Raw genomic sequence first — 18,145 nt, 5'->3', positions numbered from 1 at the left:
AGACAGTCATGGTAAATGGATATCTCGGAGCTATTAATGAATAGGAAATTTTATAATTGGATACGATTTGACCTTATTAACCAGAGACGACTGAAAAAAGTTTAAGCATTGAAGCAAGGTAAAAAATCCATTTTAGGATTAGGACAAACCGTTTTATTTATGAAATTTGGCTTCCACCACAGTTATCTACTTGTAATTAATTCTTGTGTAAAAGGAACTATTAAAATCAAAATATCTTTGCAATATGTGAAAAAATACAAGATTGCCAAAAAAGTAAAAATCAGAAACGTTTTTCATAGATTTTGAAATTAGTTTTGAGTAACAAATTGGTAGACACTATGAATATCACAACCCCTATAATTCTTTAATATATAACAGGTGATGGTTTCTATTGCTTTAGTCGATTTATTAAAAATATTTAAAACAGACCGCACTTTTGTACAGAACTGCACAAACTAATGGTGAATACTATTTTTACACAATAATCAAATACTTATATATCATATATATTGCGTTTGGACTAATAATCACTACTCAATTTAATGAAACACTATAATTGTGAAGAATTGAGGTTTTCTTTCGAAAATAGATCCTTTATAGTTGATGGACAGACAATCTAGTAAGGGGGCTATGCCGTTACGGCGTATTTGGTGGAGACGTCACATGTTATTTACTATGGGAAAACGATTAAAAACGCTATGGTCTAATCTGTTCATTTTTTATTCGTTTTGTGGTGGTGGGTATAAGCAAACGTGTGATCATGTTCTATGGGGGATCGTTGGAGACTAGAGGATGGATTGCCAAAGGGTCCTTAGGTATGTAGCGCTCAAACAGCTTAACGTTCAGGGGCATGCGAGGTGCCACATGATAGGATTTAACGAATACAATGTATCGAGATAGAAAAAGTAATTTTATTTTCTAAAACAACAGTTTTTTCGCCATTTCCTTTTCTTAAGTTAACATTCCGCTTTTGTTAAAAAAAATTATGACTAAAATATGATGGCTGCTGTTACTGTACTAGTTTACATCTCATCAAATCACGTAACTGTTTTTAATTGAAAATCGAAGATGACGATGATGCAACAATCTAACGCCCGACTGACTCCAACCAACTCAAAACAGATCCCGATTGGGCTATATGTCAAGTGATTCCCTTAATTTATAAAATATTTAATACTACGAATTTGTGTTTTTTTATTAAATTCTATTTAAGAAGATATGTCCGGCAAATTACAGAAAACGTAATTTTTTTCATTGTCACAACAGCAATTTGTTCACAAAATGTGGTGCTTACTAGTCCAAGTGTGCATATACAAAGAATGTCCCAAACTCAATGTCGTGATTAATTTAAGATATAACTTACATATCGAGGAGTTTACCGTTTCGCTATTATCAACAATTGAGCGAGAGATATTCTTTAGAATTTCTAAGATGTTAACACTTGATGCACGAGGCATCAATTTCCTCTTTTATTAATCAAAAATAATAAGTTGATGGTACTATATCTGCATTTTGATATTACGCATACTTGCTTGATATATTCTTGGTGTTTTTTTTTTAATATCTATCGCTGGTAAGTAAAGAAATTGATTTATAACTGCATGGGCATGCTAATTCTAATATATGCTTTGTCTAACTTAGCCATTACAATATTAATTCATAATGTTGTAGATGAAATACCTACAACTTTTGTATTGTTCGACGCTTTATGCCAATGGTTGTATGAATGCTTATTCATATCATTACTTTCATTTATTCATCAAACCTCATCTCATTCTTCTCATGTATCCATCTCATCGAAAGATGTCCTCTTTGACTTTCGTATTCTAGTTTATTTTTCCTTGTATGAGCTGTTGCCCTAAATAAATAGATTATTTTACATTCTCTGTTTATGTTCCTGTTTACTAGAAGTAGCTTAAGTTTGGTACATTAAAAGCTTTTACTGAAATGTTTATAAACTTATTCACTCATTTATAATTTTTTTCCTTCTCTCTTTGAGCTAGATCTATGGACATTTTTTAATTATCACTTCATTGATATAAAAAGTGCTGTATCATGTTTGCTTTCTAACTATTGGTATATAACTTTACTTTTATTGACAGAAAACCTACTTCGTCTATTGACTTGCTGTGTATTTTGCTTATGAAGATTATCGGTTAAAATTGTTTTTGAATTGTTTATTAAAAATGGGCTTGCTTCTGGTGAAAATTGTCTATTAAAAAATTATTTTCCTTCTTCTGTTTTTTCATTTATCTTCCCATTATCAACATATTGGGCTTTATAGGTAAATATGTTAATACCTCAATTCCAACAGAATATTTACATGGCGTGTTTTTTTGAGAATTCCAGTTCGTTTTAGAGAACCTTGACATACCTAATATCTAAAAATTTATAATGAGGGGTTTTTGGATATGTCCAATTAATCTAACATATTTAGGGCCTCGTACCGGACTAAATTTTTATTCGTTATTTTAAATATAACACCCTGGAAATTTTAGTTGACAGTTTTCAGTTCACTTAAATTATAGACTGATAAAGAGGTTTATATACTCAGTGACATTATAAGTGTTACACCCAGAAGGAATAATATATATATATATATATATATATATATATATATATATATATATATATATATATATATATATATATATATATATATATATATATATATATATATATATATATATATATATATATATATATATATATATATATATATATATATATATATATATATATATATATATATATATATATATATATATATATATATATATATATATATATATATATATATATATATATATATATATATATATATATATATATATATATATATATATATATATATATATATATATATATATATATATATATATATATATATATATATATATATATGGGCAACACGGTAACCAAAACGTAAACAAATATTTTATTTGTCGTCTGCAATAAACTCAATTTCTGAGAGTTGTAACGGGAAATAAATTATTGAAAATATCCAGTGAACAATATAAGACATTAAGTGAAGGAGAGTGCTAAGAAAAAACTTTAAAATCGGTGAAATTACATCCGAAAACACCAAGGCCCTATAAAAAGTAAGATCGCTGTAATTGATAAGCCTAATTAACATCAAAGCATAGAAACGAAACTCTGACCTTTGAAATTGCGACGTTGCCGTTGTGAGTAGACTTTCGGGGTAGACACAGAAAAATAACAACGGTTAATAAACATAAAATAAATACGGTAAACGCTGTCTTCTCTGAACTGTTGAGGTGGAAGACAGTGTTTGGCGCCGGAAAATGGAAAAATATATGAAAAATTTAGACAGTGATGATACACTTTCAGAAGGAGGGGCAAAAAGGAAGGACAGATATAAAGACAGCGAGGAAGAAGATAACATTTTCAGAAAGAGCAAGAAGTTTTCGAGAACACCAACAAAAACTCCAGAGAAAAAAAATGAGGCAACAAAAATTGATCAATTACTAATAATGGTGAGCCACCTCACCGATGATATTAAGGAAATAAAAAGAAATCAACAAGAATGCAAGGAAACGATAGAAAAGCTCATAATGGAAAACAGAGAGCTGAGAAAAGAAAATTCAGAACTAAAACAAGAAAATATAGAGATCAAGGAGGAACTCAGGGAAATAACAAAAAACATGGAAGTTATGGAAAAACACCGACGAATAAATAACATAGTTATGTACGGCCTAAAGATAGACACATATGAGCAAGCAAGGTTAAAAGGAACAATCAATAATTTCATCAAACAACATATAGGAGTAGAGGTTAAAATAAGGAATGCTCACAAGTTAGGCGAAAAAACATGCCTAATTGAATTGGAAAACCAGGAAGAAAAAAGAAAAATAATGGAAAAAAAGCACAAGTTAAAAGAAATTAAAGAGTACAAAATATATATCAACGAAGATGCAACCACAAAAGAACGAGAAATACAGAAAACAATTAGAAACATTGCTCAAGAAGAAAGAAATAAAGGAAATGAAGTCAAGATTGGAGTAAAAAAAATATGGGTGAATAACAGCGAATGGAAGTGGAATGACAAAGAAGGCGCAATATGTAAAAAAACATCAAAAAACTAGCAACTAAATGTACTACTGGAATAAAGTTGACGAAACAAGCACAGAACAAGGTTAGCGATAATACGAAAAAAGGAAAAAAGAGGAAAAAAATGATAACGGGACCAAAACACAAGAAAACACTACGAAAAGAACACTTACTTTTGGGAACATGGAATGTAAGAGGCACATATGGAGAAGGCAAACTTAAACACTTAGCGAGAGAAATCGAAAAGTTCCATTTTGACATAGTAGCTTTACAGGAGACGAAACAACTGGGAAATGATATATTAGAAATAGAAGATACAATGTTTTTAACAGCGGTGGAAAGAATCGAACGTTAGGCACAGGTTTTATGATAAGAAAAGAGCTAAAAGAAGCACTAGTAGAGTTTAAACCAGTATCAGACCGCATATGTAGTATCAGGTTCAAGGGAAAATACCAAAAAATCACCCTCATAAATATTCACGCGCCTTCAGAAGAAAAAGATAATGATGTCAAAGAATGTTTCTACAATGAATTAAACAGAACAATCGAAAATATACCCAGATATGATATGAAAATTATTCTAGGCGACGCAAATGCCAAAATAGGGAAGGAAGAAGTATTTAGACCGACAATAGGAAAATATAGTAAACACAATGAAACTAATGAGAACGGACAATTCCTGATAGATTTCGCAAGAGAAAAAAATATGATCATAATGAGCACATATTTCGAACGAAAAGAAATACACAAGGAAACTTGGATATCGCCAGATAGAAAGACTAAAAACCAAATAGACCACGTGCTCATCGAAAAAGAAGAACAGCAATGTATAAAGAAGATAAGAACATACAGAGGACCAGACGCCGACTCAGATCATTACATGGTGGGCATCAAAATTAAGCAACTGATACCAGAAAACAAAAACAAAATAAAAAAAAAGAAATGTATACATAAACCAATTCGATTAGCAACAAAGAAAGAGCAAGACATATACGAGGAAACAATGGAAAGAGAACTAAAAAAGATACAAATAGAAGAGCAAACCGAGAACAAATGGGAAAACATAAAGCAAATAATGAACAAAGCAGCAAAAGAATGTAACAAACAAGAGAATAAAAAGAGGAAAGACTGGTTCGACATAGAGTGCCAAAAAGAAATAGAAATAAGAAAATCATTAAGGATTGAAATGATCACGAAAGAAACAACAGAGACAAAGAATAGATGTAGGGAGCAAAGACAAAAAGTAAAGAGAGTGCTGAGAGAAAAGAAGAGAAAACACATAGAAAATAAGCTAAAAGAAATAGAAGAGAATTACAGAAATAAAAAAATAAAAAACCTATATCAAGGTGCTAGAAATGAAAAAAAAGGTTTCCAACAAAAACCCATATTCGTCAAAAACAAAGCAGGAAATAATATAAGCGGGAAAAAGAAATTGCCGAAAGATGGAAAGAGTATTTTGATGAATTACTAAATGGCAATAATAAGTCAAACCAAAGAGAATACGTGGAAACAGAAGCAAGAATCGAACACTTAGAAGACATAGAAGATAATTCACCCAGCAAAGAACAAATCGAGGAAATCATAAAAAATCTGAAAAACAACAAATCCCCTGGAAGCGATAACATAACAGCAGAGATGATGAAATATGGTGGAAAACTGCTAAATAATTGGATATACAAGATCATAAAGGAGATATGGATAAAAGAACGAATACCCGAAGATTGGAAGGAAGCCATTATTTGCCCATTACACAAAAAAGGAGACAAAACAGAATGCAGTAATTACAGAGGAGTAGCGTTACTAAATACCGTATATAAAATCCTATCAAAATCCATAAAAGATAAGCTAGAAAAAGAAGTTGAAAATATAATAGGCGAATACCAATGCGGATTTAGACGAGGGAGAAGCACAACGGACCAAGTATTCATAATCAGAGAATTACAAGCAGAAAGCTATGAACACAACTTACCAACGATAGCACTATTCATCGACTTTCAGCAAGCATACGATAGAATAAAAAGGAAGGAATTAAAAGAGACCCTTGAGGAACTGGGAGTTAGCAGAAAGTTGCGTAACATGATACATCTTACTTTAGAGAATACAGAAAACAGAGTCAAAGTAAACAATCATGTATCGGACAAATTTATAGTAAACGAAGGATTAAGGCAGGGCGATCCTTTGTCATCATTACTCTTCAATTTATGCCTAGAAAAAATAATGCGAGAAGCGAAAATCAATAGAGAAGGACTCCTATATCATAAAAGACACCAAGTTTTGGCATTTGCGGATGATATAGTGTTGCTAGCAAGAGGAAAAAAAGAGCTACAGGAGATAGTACAGAGAGTAGTAAAAGCAGCAAAGAAAATGGGACTTTACATAAATGAAACTAAAACAAAATGTATGCAGTGGACAGATGATCAGTTCAGGGATGGACAAAAGTTTAAAGTAGAAGTAGAAGAAAGATTATCATACGAATTCGAAATGGTAGAAAGATTTACATACCTAGGTACAATAATATCACGCAAACCTAACATTAAAGAAGAAATACAAGCTAGAATAATGGCAGGCAATAGAAGTGTACATGCTCTTAGTGGAATGTTGAAAAGCAAGTTTTTATCAAGAAAGGCAAAAATACAGTTATACAAAACAACTATACAACCAATAGTAACGTACTGCAGTGAGACATGGACAATGACAAAAAATGAACAAAATTTACTGGAGATATGGGAAAGGAAAATCCTGAGGAAGATATATGGAGGAATAATAAGGGACGGTTTATGGATAAGAAGATCAAATGATGAGTTAAAGAAATTATATAATCAACCTAACATAATAGGAGTCATAAAGGCACAGAGACTAAGATGGCGAGGTCACCTAGAAAGGATGCCGAACACGAGGACTTCAAAAAGGGTAATGAACTACACTATAACTTTAAAAAAGAGAAAAGGAAGGCCAAAAAATAGATGGAATCAGGAGGTAGAAAAAGATATGGAAGAAATTGGACTACAAGGCCAGAAAAGAAAAATGAATAACAAGAAGGAATGGAGAAAAATCACATATCGAGCCAGAGAAGATCTCAGTACATAAAGAAAAGCGAAAATGAAGAAAGAACAAACTTTTTAAGCCATGGGCCTCTAAGGCCTTTAGTGCTATTGTATATATATATATATATATATATATATATATATATATATATATATATATATATCATAACAATACCAATGTTTTATCTTTTCTACTTTTTGTAAAAATAAAATTTTCTCTTTAAATTTTTTTGTGAAGAGACCGATTTGTGAAAACCGGTTCTTATAGAAATTTTTAGTTATTATTCGTCAGTCTAATTGTATTTAGTGTAAGAAAATGCCTCTAGTTCGAAGACATCAATATTACCACCATGTTAGCCATTATTGCGAATTATTGCGTAAAGAGATATGGGTTTGTCGTATCACGAAATTGGCCGTCGTGTTAAGTGTATGACAATGACGGTTATGCGTGTCTGTCATGTGTGGACAAAAGAAGGTAGAGGAACACGAAAAAGACCAACTGGTCAACCGAGGCGTACCACAGAGCGTCAAAATAGGCGCTTTAGATTACTGGCTCTATTGTTGCCCAATGGTTTGGAGTAGTAGGTAGACCTGTTAGTATGCGTACACTATACCGTCGCATTCGAGTCTTTGGACCGGTTTCATTCCGCCCACGACTAGTGCTTCCTTTGACTGCGGACCACTGTCATCAACTTTTGAATTGGTGCAGAGAACGGCAGCATTTGGTGGCAGAATGGCGTAATGTAGCATTCAGTGATGAATCCTGATTCTGTTTAGGAATGCATGATGCTCGTAGGATGGTAAGACGCCGCCGTGGAGAGCGACGAGATATCGGGTTTGCTGTTGAGAGGCATGTACACAGGACAGTTGGAGTAACGGTTTGTGGGGCTATTGAATATGGTAGCCGATCACCACTTATGTTTATTCGAGGCAATATGACCTCTGCCCGTTATGTTGATGACATCTTAGAAACCACTTCTCTTGGATACATTTTTTATATCGAATCTGTAAGGCTTCTACAACTTTCAAAAAGATTTTTTTTCTTGCTATGTAAACGAGGCCTTCACAGCTTTTATCAGTTAAGAAAAGACGTAATAATGGACTACTCAAGTCTGACGTCACAATGGACGGGGGTTTTAAAACCTTTCCAAACATTTCTAATTTGTGTATATTTGTCCCATAAGAAGTTGGAAATATTGGTTTTTTTTTAATTGTTTGAAGAATAAATAAGGACTTTTGGTTATGAACATTCATTCTGTACGATTGGTATTATTTGTTGTTCGTGAATTTGTGAGGTGAGAATATCATTTTGCCCATGGTAGTCCATTGTACGAGTCAAATTTGGTGAGAAAGTGGAATATTCTAGTAATTCGAACTCTAAACCGTGAAATTGTTTGCATGACATGGCAATACCTTTGGTCAATTTTCTGCGTCTTCTCTACATAATATTTTCTCGTAGTGCGATCTCTAACGTGGAATAGTAATTCACTGGTATTGTTCTACCCTTACCCAGAAAATCAGTCATGGTTCCTGCTTGACAAATTAAAAAACTGAAGCAAGTACTTTTACAAGCAAGAATATTACAGTTTTAGCTGTGATTGTTTATATTTAGTTATCCTACAGCTGTTAATTTTTGTTATTAAGCAAAATTCATTTATACAATTACGTCAGCTTTTTCGAAAATACTACATTGTTTTTTAATTGAATTAAACTTTGAATATTTATTATTTGAAAGTGAAAAATTATATTTGTTGTCACTTTGACAGTCTACAATATAATTATAGTTTTATTTGTTATTAATGTTTACACACGTTTTTCTGCATGATTTTTTTTTAATGCATGAGCATGTTCTGTAGTGCATGAAGAACGGCATCCAAGACCTCAGACTTTACCCTCGACACCTGTGCAAACGACACCGAAGTCAGGTACAACTCCTCGCTCACAAACACGTAAGTATTGATAATGCTGACACGAATTTATCATTTTTTGACGGGTTATTTTTTAAACTGTTGAATTTTGACGTAAAAATATTTGTGTAGTATTTGAAATTTAACATATTATTACACCAAGTCTTCAAGTCGTCGCTACGTAATTCAGGGAGTCACTGGCGTTTATATTGTCTGTCATCCCAAGTAGATGGCGCCTACTCCGTAGTGGGAAACATAGGTAATCGAGCTTATCTACAGCTTATTAAATGATGAAATCCCAGTAAATAGAATACGGTAACAATAGTTTTCTCGAAAAAATTAGATAGGATAAAGATTTTTGGACTGGCTTGCCATCAATCTGGCTCATTTAGCATTACCCAGGATGTAAGTTAAGATGTGGATTTACCGACGAATATTTCGGAAAAGTTGTGTTGATCGAGTAACAAATGAAATAGTTTTACACCGAATGAAAAGAGCACAGAAATAACAAAAGCAATCAAAATTGGAAAGTTACAATATTTCGACCATATAATGAGACATCCAGAGAGATATAACCTTCTACACCTCATAATGTAGGGCTAGATCGCCGGAAGTGGCTTCGAAATCTCCGACAGTAGTGTCAAGAGACATCCGCTAATCCGTTTTAAGTTGCCGTAAACAAAGTTATTATTGCCAATGTGATCGCCAACGTTAATCTTCTATTTTGGACAAGTATGTAGACATCGACGTATATAGACAGAAGTTACTCGTAGACATAACAGATGATGATACTACGGTAATACTCAGCAGCTTACTAAGAGCTCCAAATAAACTTTGAACAAGAAAGTAAAACTTGCGCTTCTACCTGTAACTTAAGGCTCGATTGCTGCATTGTTATGCTTTCGTCCTCCTTTTATATGGATGCGAGGCCTTCACAGTCAAGCAGTAACAGAAAAATGGATTTATGCGTTGAAACTATTTATAGACAAATACTCTCAGTCTCCTGGGCAAAACTAATACTAAAGTTTTATGTGATTGAAAAATTATTAGACTTCTTACGACAACCAAGGAGAGAAAATTGTCTAAAAATCGAATGTAGATAGGTCTTTTGGTTTGTAAGAACATCATCAGAAATTCAATCTATCATTACAATAAGAAGAATTGTTAGAAATCTAAACAAAATCTAACATATCTCTTCAATGAGGATTAGAAGACTATTTCGGACTAATTCGAAAAAGAGTAATATCTAATCCTAAACCTGTACTGCAGGCAGCTAATTTACTTTTTATTCATGATCATGGTTGCTAGGTAAGCCTCGTCCTTTCCAAACTCATTTTTCTATTCGGTCCTGTTGTTCTTTTTAGCTTGGTTCCAGTTTGTTATGTCGATTTTCCTGGCATCCACACCATCCGTCCATATCATACTTGGTCTACCTCTTCGTCTAGTTTCCTCTGATTTTGTCAATAGAGTATATCTTGCACGGTAGCTTTCATTTACTCTAGCCAGATGTCCTGTCCACTGTAGTCGTCTAATTTTTATTGCAGTAACTACATCTTTGGCTTTGGTTATTTCGATATTTATGCGTGATTTCCATTCAAAATATTTGGAACCTGGTATCAACTTGTACAGGTCTAGTAGATGGGTATCTACCATATGATTTTGGAGTCAGTAGTAATTTGCGAAACAGTCTGAGCATAAGTTTCTATGAAAGAGCCTCATTGTATGTAAGTGTTGCATGTCAATTAAGGAAGATTCGCATTTTTAGACCCGTCCCGACCCATCTGCAATTTTAGACAGGTTTGTACCTTGAACGTTGCAACCTGGCTTCTATTTCATATCCATCTCTCTCGTGGGCGGTTGTCTACCTGGAAAGGCACTTGGGTATTATCTGGTCAGAAGTCACCATAAATACGATATCCCTAATTGTATTTATGATATTGCTATGTTCAGATCTAACCATTACATTACTCTCCAGTACACCCCACATTTTTTCAAGAGTGCTTGTGGTTATCATTAAAATAGTCACTGCTCTCTTGGTTATTTGTTCTATTTACTGATTTCACGTAAGCGTCATGCCTAGTATTATCCTAAGGTACTTTAATTCACTCACCAGACTTATATTTCACCATTCAGCTATAAAAAGACTGAATTCCTTTATATTCCCTTTTCTGAAAAATTTCATTTTTTGGACTCCTTGGGAGTAGATTATATAAAACCTCTACTTTTGAAATCCATTTTGTAAGAACAGTAGGGACCATTATATTCTATCAATAAGCTATCAATCCATGACCATATTCCACCAGAGACGAGATAAGACTCCTCCCTGTAAACAACCTATTGCTATCTCTGCTGACACTGCTGTATTTCCAGTAATGTTGCCTATATCATACGGTTCCTCGACATGCAGTGTATCCATCTGCAGCTTGTTTCATCTATTCCTTTTAAAGGAATCGTCCTTGTGATTGCTTCGTAGGAAATGTTGGAAGCATCACCTCTTGGTTTTCTAAAACATACTTCACCCTCTCTATAAGATGATGCAGTGCCGCTTCCGTAGAGAATCCTTTTTTGTTTGCACAGACAAGAAAAGGTATTGATTTATTTTAGGTATATACTTGTGGTTCGTTTCGATAAGGATTCGTTAGAATATTTTGATATTTTTTACTAGCAAGGAACTTTCACGTATATCTAGTAAAAACTCAGACAGACAAAACTAAAAACAAGACACTCATTTTTTTAAACTAAAACAAAGGTAAATAATAGTATCACTTCAGACGAAATATATTAGACATAAAGGGTTCACTTTCGATTCCTATTGTGGTCAGTTCAGGGTTCTCTTCTCGTTAACTTGTTTATTAATAATATTTCTGAGGTAATACAATTTTGTCAATTTTTGCTATTTGCTGATGATCATAGCTATACTTCAAAGTTTCAAACCTATGTGTCTGTCTAAGAATCCAAGAACACCTGACTTCCCTATATAATAATTGGTCTTTTAGAATGGTCTCCAGTTGAATAAAGATAAGTGTTTTGTTATATCCTTAAACAAATCTAGCTAATCTGATACAAGGCTTCTCTCTAAGAGTGGCTGAAATCAGAGATTTGGGGGGTTATTTGAGAGTTCCTTGTCACTTATCCCTCCCATTAACAATTTGTTAAATAAAGCATATCGCAATCTAGATTTTATCACAAGAAACTCGAGATTTTTCGGTACCCACTTACAGAATTTTATATCTTACTTTCTACTACATACTAGAATTCTTAGAGACATGCCTTTGTTTTCTATAAAATACTATCATACAAATAGCGAATTCTCTTCTAATGAGTGACCTTAAACTTGGACTATTCATTTCATTTTAATAAGTTTTCTAGGAAAATTTAATCTATTTTAATTTAATTTATTTTAAGTGAATCGTTTTGTTGAATATTATTTAAGAATTATTTAATTATTATTTAATATTTAGTTTTACTATTTTTGTTCAGAATATATTTAATTAGGATATTCTATTTTTGTTAATTCTATGAAAAATGATACTTTTTGAAACTAATTTACAAACAATACTACACAAATATTTTACCGTGTTCATCCATTTTCGAACAGCTTCTTTATTGCCTAGCGCTTTAGCCTTTGAATGTATGTGTGTTGTGTTTGTTGCTTTATTTGTTTATTTTGCAAGTATCGAGAGCGGAAGAAAAAGCCAGACGCAAAGATCGCTCTCGCAGCAAATCTCCATTCAGGAGTTTCCGTTGGAAAAAGAGCTCTAAAGCCTCTGGAACTCACAGCGACGATGAGGGTGTTCTGTCATCGCCATTGCAAGGTATTCATTTAATAGTTTATATTGTATAACTTCACAGAATACTAATCCACTTAGTACAGAAGTGAAACTCAGATAATTATCTTGGTCGTTGATGAATCAAATTCTTAAAATATTAAAAATTTATCAAATATCTCACTTAATAGTTTTTGAAATTTAATTGCGATCCAACAGCATTTAATAGTTCCACTTTTGTAAAAAGTAGGTATTCTGTGTTGGATTATGGTACAAAAAATCAACATGTATTTAGTTATATCAACATAAAAATCATTTCCTCAAGTTGTGTAGGGTGCAAGCAAAAAAAAATATATTTCATCTAAATTTTAGATAAAATATCAATAATATCGTAATATCATTTGTTGTTTATAACGTTTTCTCTTACCCTAAATAAACGAAGGTCATGCAAACGAAAATTAATTGATATCCTACCGTATTACCTTGATCTTGTGGTTTCTTTCATACCTATTTGTCTAAATAAATCCGAATCGTTAAGAAAGTATCTTAAGATGTTCTGTATAAGACTTCAAACCCGTATCAATACTTAGTAACAGAACAAATACGCATCTTAGAATATGTTTCTTGAATACATGACGGCAATAACCATTTGGTCCAGAAAAAGGTTGAAGATAGTAGAAATCGGAGAGACCAAATTTCTTCGAGTAGAGTTTAATCACCTACGTCGGCATCGGTGCTAAGAAACTTGTAGGATCTGGACCTGGTCAACTATACGAATCCATTCATGTAAAAAAATGAGTGGTTTCGCCGCCGTTGTATTAGGCATAAATTCAATTTGTCTTTCCTTTCAACTATTGCATTTTTTTGGTAATATTCTCTAGGCAGAACTATCAGAAGTAAAATAAAAAAACTTATGGTGAATTTTTGGGTTTGTTTAGCTATACCCATTATGAACACCATAACAAGGAAACAGGATGGACACCATAACAGATTTCTCAAAAGCTCGTACCGGCATCACCTTTACGGCTTGACTCCTAAATTCGACCTGACTGACTCCCAGAGGGGCTAAGCGGGAATCTGATAGTACTGGGATACTCCCAGCACGACTTATTTGGCGAAATGCCAGGCTCGGACTAATCCCCCTATTCTCACGTATCCTCGATTATTTTCCCACCTCGCGGAGTGGAGACTGTCACCTCTTAATTTTGAATATCTTGATCGGCGCGCTATATATTTCGACATGCACGCATATCTTGATTGACTACTATGGGAGAAACAGAAAACAAATGATTGAAGACAACGATTGCTGTATCCCGATTCAAATTTGGCTGTGTAAATAAAAAATAATTTAGAGTTTGTTTATTCTCTTTCTTCTCTTTTGTTTATTGAAATGCTCTAGCATTTCTTATTGTTCCGCCTTTAATGCTATACATAGTTCAATAGTAGAATTCAGACGATATACGAAGAGAGCTTAAAACTTACCTTTAAGGAACGTTTATATCTGCAGGAAATTTTAAGATGATCGGCATATACCAGGTACTGCAGTGGTCCCTCTAGTTGTACTCCACTACTGTTTATTTCAAGGGTTTCGTATTATTTTTTCAAGTGTGTATGTCGGAATAACTATTACTTCTAATATTACTTTGGTAATACTTGGAAATTTATAGATTATGTATTTAAACTTTGGTTGACTTTATTCTACTTCTGAGCAAACAACAAAAGATATTCACGTAGAGTTTTGTAGAAATATTTCTACATACTAATGTAACATGTAGGTTCTAATATTTTCAAGGGTCAGTAATTTAAACACCTTTATATTATTACTTATTATTTATAATTTACGAAATTGTTCACTTTACTTTCACACCAATTTTTTGTTACCAAGTTACTGTTTCTTTTTCTATATACACTAATTGAATTAAGTTACTAAAAATAATGTCATTATTTTTATAGCACGGTTTGATTATTTTTTAAATAGGCACTCAATTAAGTTTGTAGAATATTTTACCTGTAGATATGAGACAATGTAGTTGAAATGTTAGTTAATTGTTCGTGTTGGTTGGAAAGTTTTTAAAAAATGGTATAATTATACATGCTCCCGTTCTATGACTTATGTAAAAACCAAGAAAAGCAAATTAAAACTAGGCCTATTGGCCCAGTCCGAACCTGTTTAAATTTACAGTATAATTCCTCTTAACCGGCCTGTAAACGTAAACGGTAATGCAATAAAAAATTTAAATTCTGATAGACGTTGTACGAGGAAAAAACCGATTTGCTAGTTTGTACATGAAGGATTGTGGATCTGGTTTCTTCAGCAAAGTCGAAGAGGTACATCGGCCAAATTTTCAAAGAAAAAGCCAGGTCTGTCCACCAAAACATGAAGAATGGAGGCGAATTTGTGGCAAGTGATAGTTAGCTTCTTTAATGGAAGAAGTGGCACGGAATTCATTTCGCACATGTAAGTGGAGAAAAAATGTCTGCTGATACTTCTGGTGTAAGAAAATTCAAGACGTAAGATTGGTGAAATGGTTAAAACGGGGCAATTTTTCCTCATCATCATCATCATTTGGCTCTAAAACTCTATGTGAGTCTTGGCCGCGTTTACTATTTCCCTCCATTGTTGTCGGTCCTGAGCAACTATTTCCCATTGCTGTATTCCCATTTTGCGTAGATCACTGGCTACTGCGTTCTTCTATCTCTTTCTTGGGCGGCCAACTGACCTTCTGCCATCGGCCTTCCCTAGAATGTGGCGTTCAGGAGTCTTTCGTCACTCGATCTTAGTACGTGGCCCGCCCATCTTATTCGGTTTGCTTTAATGTAGCATACTATATTTTCACCTCCATATACTGTCTGGAGTTCATCATTGTCTCTTCTCCATTCTCCTGTTGTCTCTTCCCTGCAAGGCATATAGATAGTCCGCAGTATCTTTCTTTTCAGTACCAGTAATTTTGTCGTTTCCCGCTGGTTCAGAGTCCATGTCTCGCTTCCCTACGGTATTGTGGGACGAATTATTGTCTTGTACACTCTTATTTTTGCTCCTGCAATGATCCCCGCTGCCACGTCCCTTTTATATTTATTTTCAGATGTTATGATCGCTCCCAGGTACTTGAATTCTTTGACGACTTCAAAGTTGTATTCATTGATTGTTACCTTTTCTCTAACCCTTGGTATTGGGTTCTTCGTAACCACCATGTACTTAATCTTGTCCTCTTGGCCTTCAGACCAACTTCCTTGGCTCCGTTTTCGAATAAGGTGAAAACTTCTTTTGCATCTCGGTGGATTGTATTTTTGATCCTTGGGCGGCAAATCCGTTTGTCAGTTGTGGTTGAGCTTTACTTACTTAAAATTAAATAGCAGGGGGGCGAGAGGATCTCCTTGTCTAAGCCCGGTGTCAATGAGGAATTCCTCCGACGTGGTACTGCCAATTCTGATCCGTGCGGAAGCGTTCTCTGTGCTCACTGTGCTAATCGTACCAGCTTTTCAGGTACTCCCATTTCGAACATGGTCTCCCACAATGCTTCTCTGCTAACAGAATCGTAAGCTTGTTTAAAGTCCACGAAGATTTGGTGTACATCGCGGTTGAATTCCTAGTTTTTTTCCAACACCTGGCCTAGGACGAATATCTGATCTATTTTTAATTTTTCCTCAACCGGTTTATAAAATATACGAAACAGGGCTAAATGTTAAAAAGTTACCCAAAACAATTTTTCTGGATAGTCATGAACAGGAATCTCTGTAACTAAGAAGAACTTATTACAGTGGCCGTTTGTTCGAATGCACCTGGACTTATAAATATCATCTTTTTCTTATTGACAGGTCTGTTAAACCACGGGGATTCAAAAACAATATACATATTGTCAGTAAAAGTCGGATTGAGCAGTCAAAACGTCAACCGGCCAGGTATGCAGTACCGAGGTGCAGTTAAGAGGAAATGTACTGTAATTGTAATGAGAACCTTAGATTTTTGTACAAATATCTCCGGAAGTTTGTTTATAACTATGAGTTTGAGCGTGTTCATATTTACGAAAAAAATGTTTTAATATAATTAATAAAAATAAGTTTTTATATTAAGTTTTATTATTAGTTTTTTAAGTGCGTAAAAATGAAAATCACGAAAAAAGTTCTAACTATTTGACATTTTTATTCACCATTTTGAATGATTACATCGTAAACATAAAAGAAACCACGAAAAGGAGATTATTCAATTACCCAAAAATTTATTAATATAATTTTTATTGTTCAAGAAATATATTAGGGGTCGAGACTTTATGAATTATTTGTTATAATATTCTAGACTCTCAAACAATCTTTTTTACCTATTACATAGTACCCTTAAACTTGGTTCATTAGTTTTCAGAACTATCATTTAATCGAATACTACGATTTACAAATATTGTTGATGTGTGGTCTTGTAGTTCTATGTGTAGTATCGTTTCCATGTCTACATTTGTAAAAGTGATACGTTTGTGTTGTTAAATTTGTGTTTAGTAAGTCTTAGTATCTGTGATAAAGCAATAGAAATCTAAGAACTCAATTTTTAGCACAGTTTTTATCTATTTTGGCTCTGTTATTTAATAAAAATTAAGAGAAAAATATGACAAATTCGAAATTTATATTTTTGTAATCTAAGAGTTTTCGAGTTTTATTAACTAGTTACCACCTGACTAATTCAGGATATCAGCACCGAGAAAGAAAACTTTCAGATGTTTCTGCTACCTAACATCTGGTCAATCATTAACTGGACAAAGTTGAACTGTTTTAACTTGGCTATTATCTTATTATCTCTCTTAACCTTATAAATTCCTTTCATATTCTGTTCCTAGTTCATCTTTTTTTCACTCTTCAATATATTTAGGGTGCATTTCACATTTTTCAGAGCAGAGTCGCAAGCGGTGTTGGAGTACGTATAGGAAAATGGTAGAGCTCGAACTGAAAGGAAATGTAGTCGTCTACTATAATTTTAATATATTTTTTCTTCGTAAAGAGTGCAAAAGATGGTTTTGCAAGAGTAAACTGTTGATGTATTGTCGGAATAAAAGGTTAATCCTAACATAGTCCAAAAGCTTCCAGTAAGCAGTTCATCTAATTCACCATCAAAGAGAAATATTTTAGAAGTCTAAAACACTTAAATAAAATATTCCTTCTTACCGAGATACAGAGTATTTTATTACAAATATTCTAAAATGATTTTAAGCCCATTGTTTTAACACATTCCAAGATTTTTTGTTCAAAACTTGAACAGTTTACATATGTTAGGATACTTTAACTGGTGTTAAATATAGTTTATTTTCTGTTATCAGAGGCGTGTTGTAGGGATAGATCCTTCTTTTCCTTCACAATCTACGCCACTGTCGTAA

The 18,145-nt window shown here is 33.3% G+C and overlaps 1 protein-coding gene across 9 annotated transcripts in view; it reads left to right on the top strand.

The window, feature by feature from the left end:
* Positions 1-18,145, top strand: part of beta-Spec (spectrin beta chain) — a 105,613-nt gene that overhangs the window by 81,645 nt on the left and 5,823 nt on the right. For 5 of the 9 annotated variants that reach the window (XM_072527419.1, XM_072527411.1, XM_072527412.1 and 2 more), the window contains 2 exons: positions 8,971-9,063; positions 12,696-12,836. The exons of 2 other annotated variants lie outside the window; for them this stretch is intronic. In XM_072527419.1, the coding sequence (XP_072383520.1) occupies positions 8,971-9,063; positions 12,696-12,836 (234 nt within the window). The remainder of the gene's footprint in view (positions 1-8,970; positions 9,064-12,695; positions 12,837-18,145) is intronic. 2 more of the 9 variants (XM_072527415.1, XM_072527416.1) reach the window with 2 other exon arrangements.

The sequence above is a fragment of the Diabrotica undecimpunctata genome, chromosome 3 (assembly GCF_040954645.1).
Source record: "Diabrotica undecimpunctata isolate CICGRU chromosome 3, icDiaUnde3, whole genome shotgun sequence".
Taxonomy (NCBI): Eukaryota; Metazoa; Arthropoda; class Insecta; order Coleoptera; family Chrysomelidae; genus Diabrotica; species Diabrotica undecimpunctata.
Note: the sequence above shows the minus strand (reverse complement) of the source record. Positions and strands in the feature narration are given on the sequence as shown.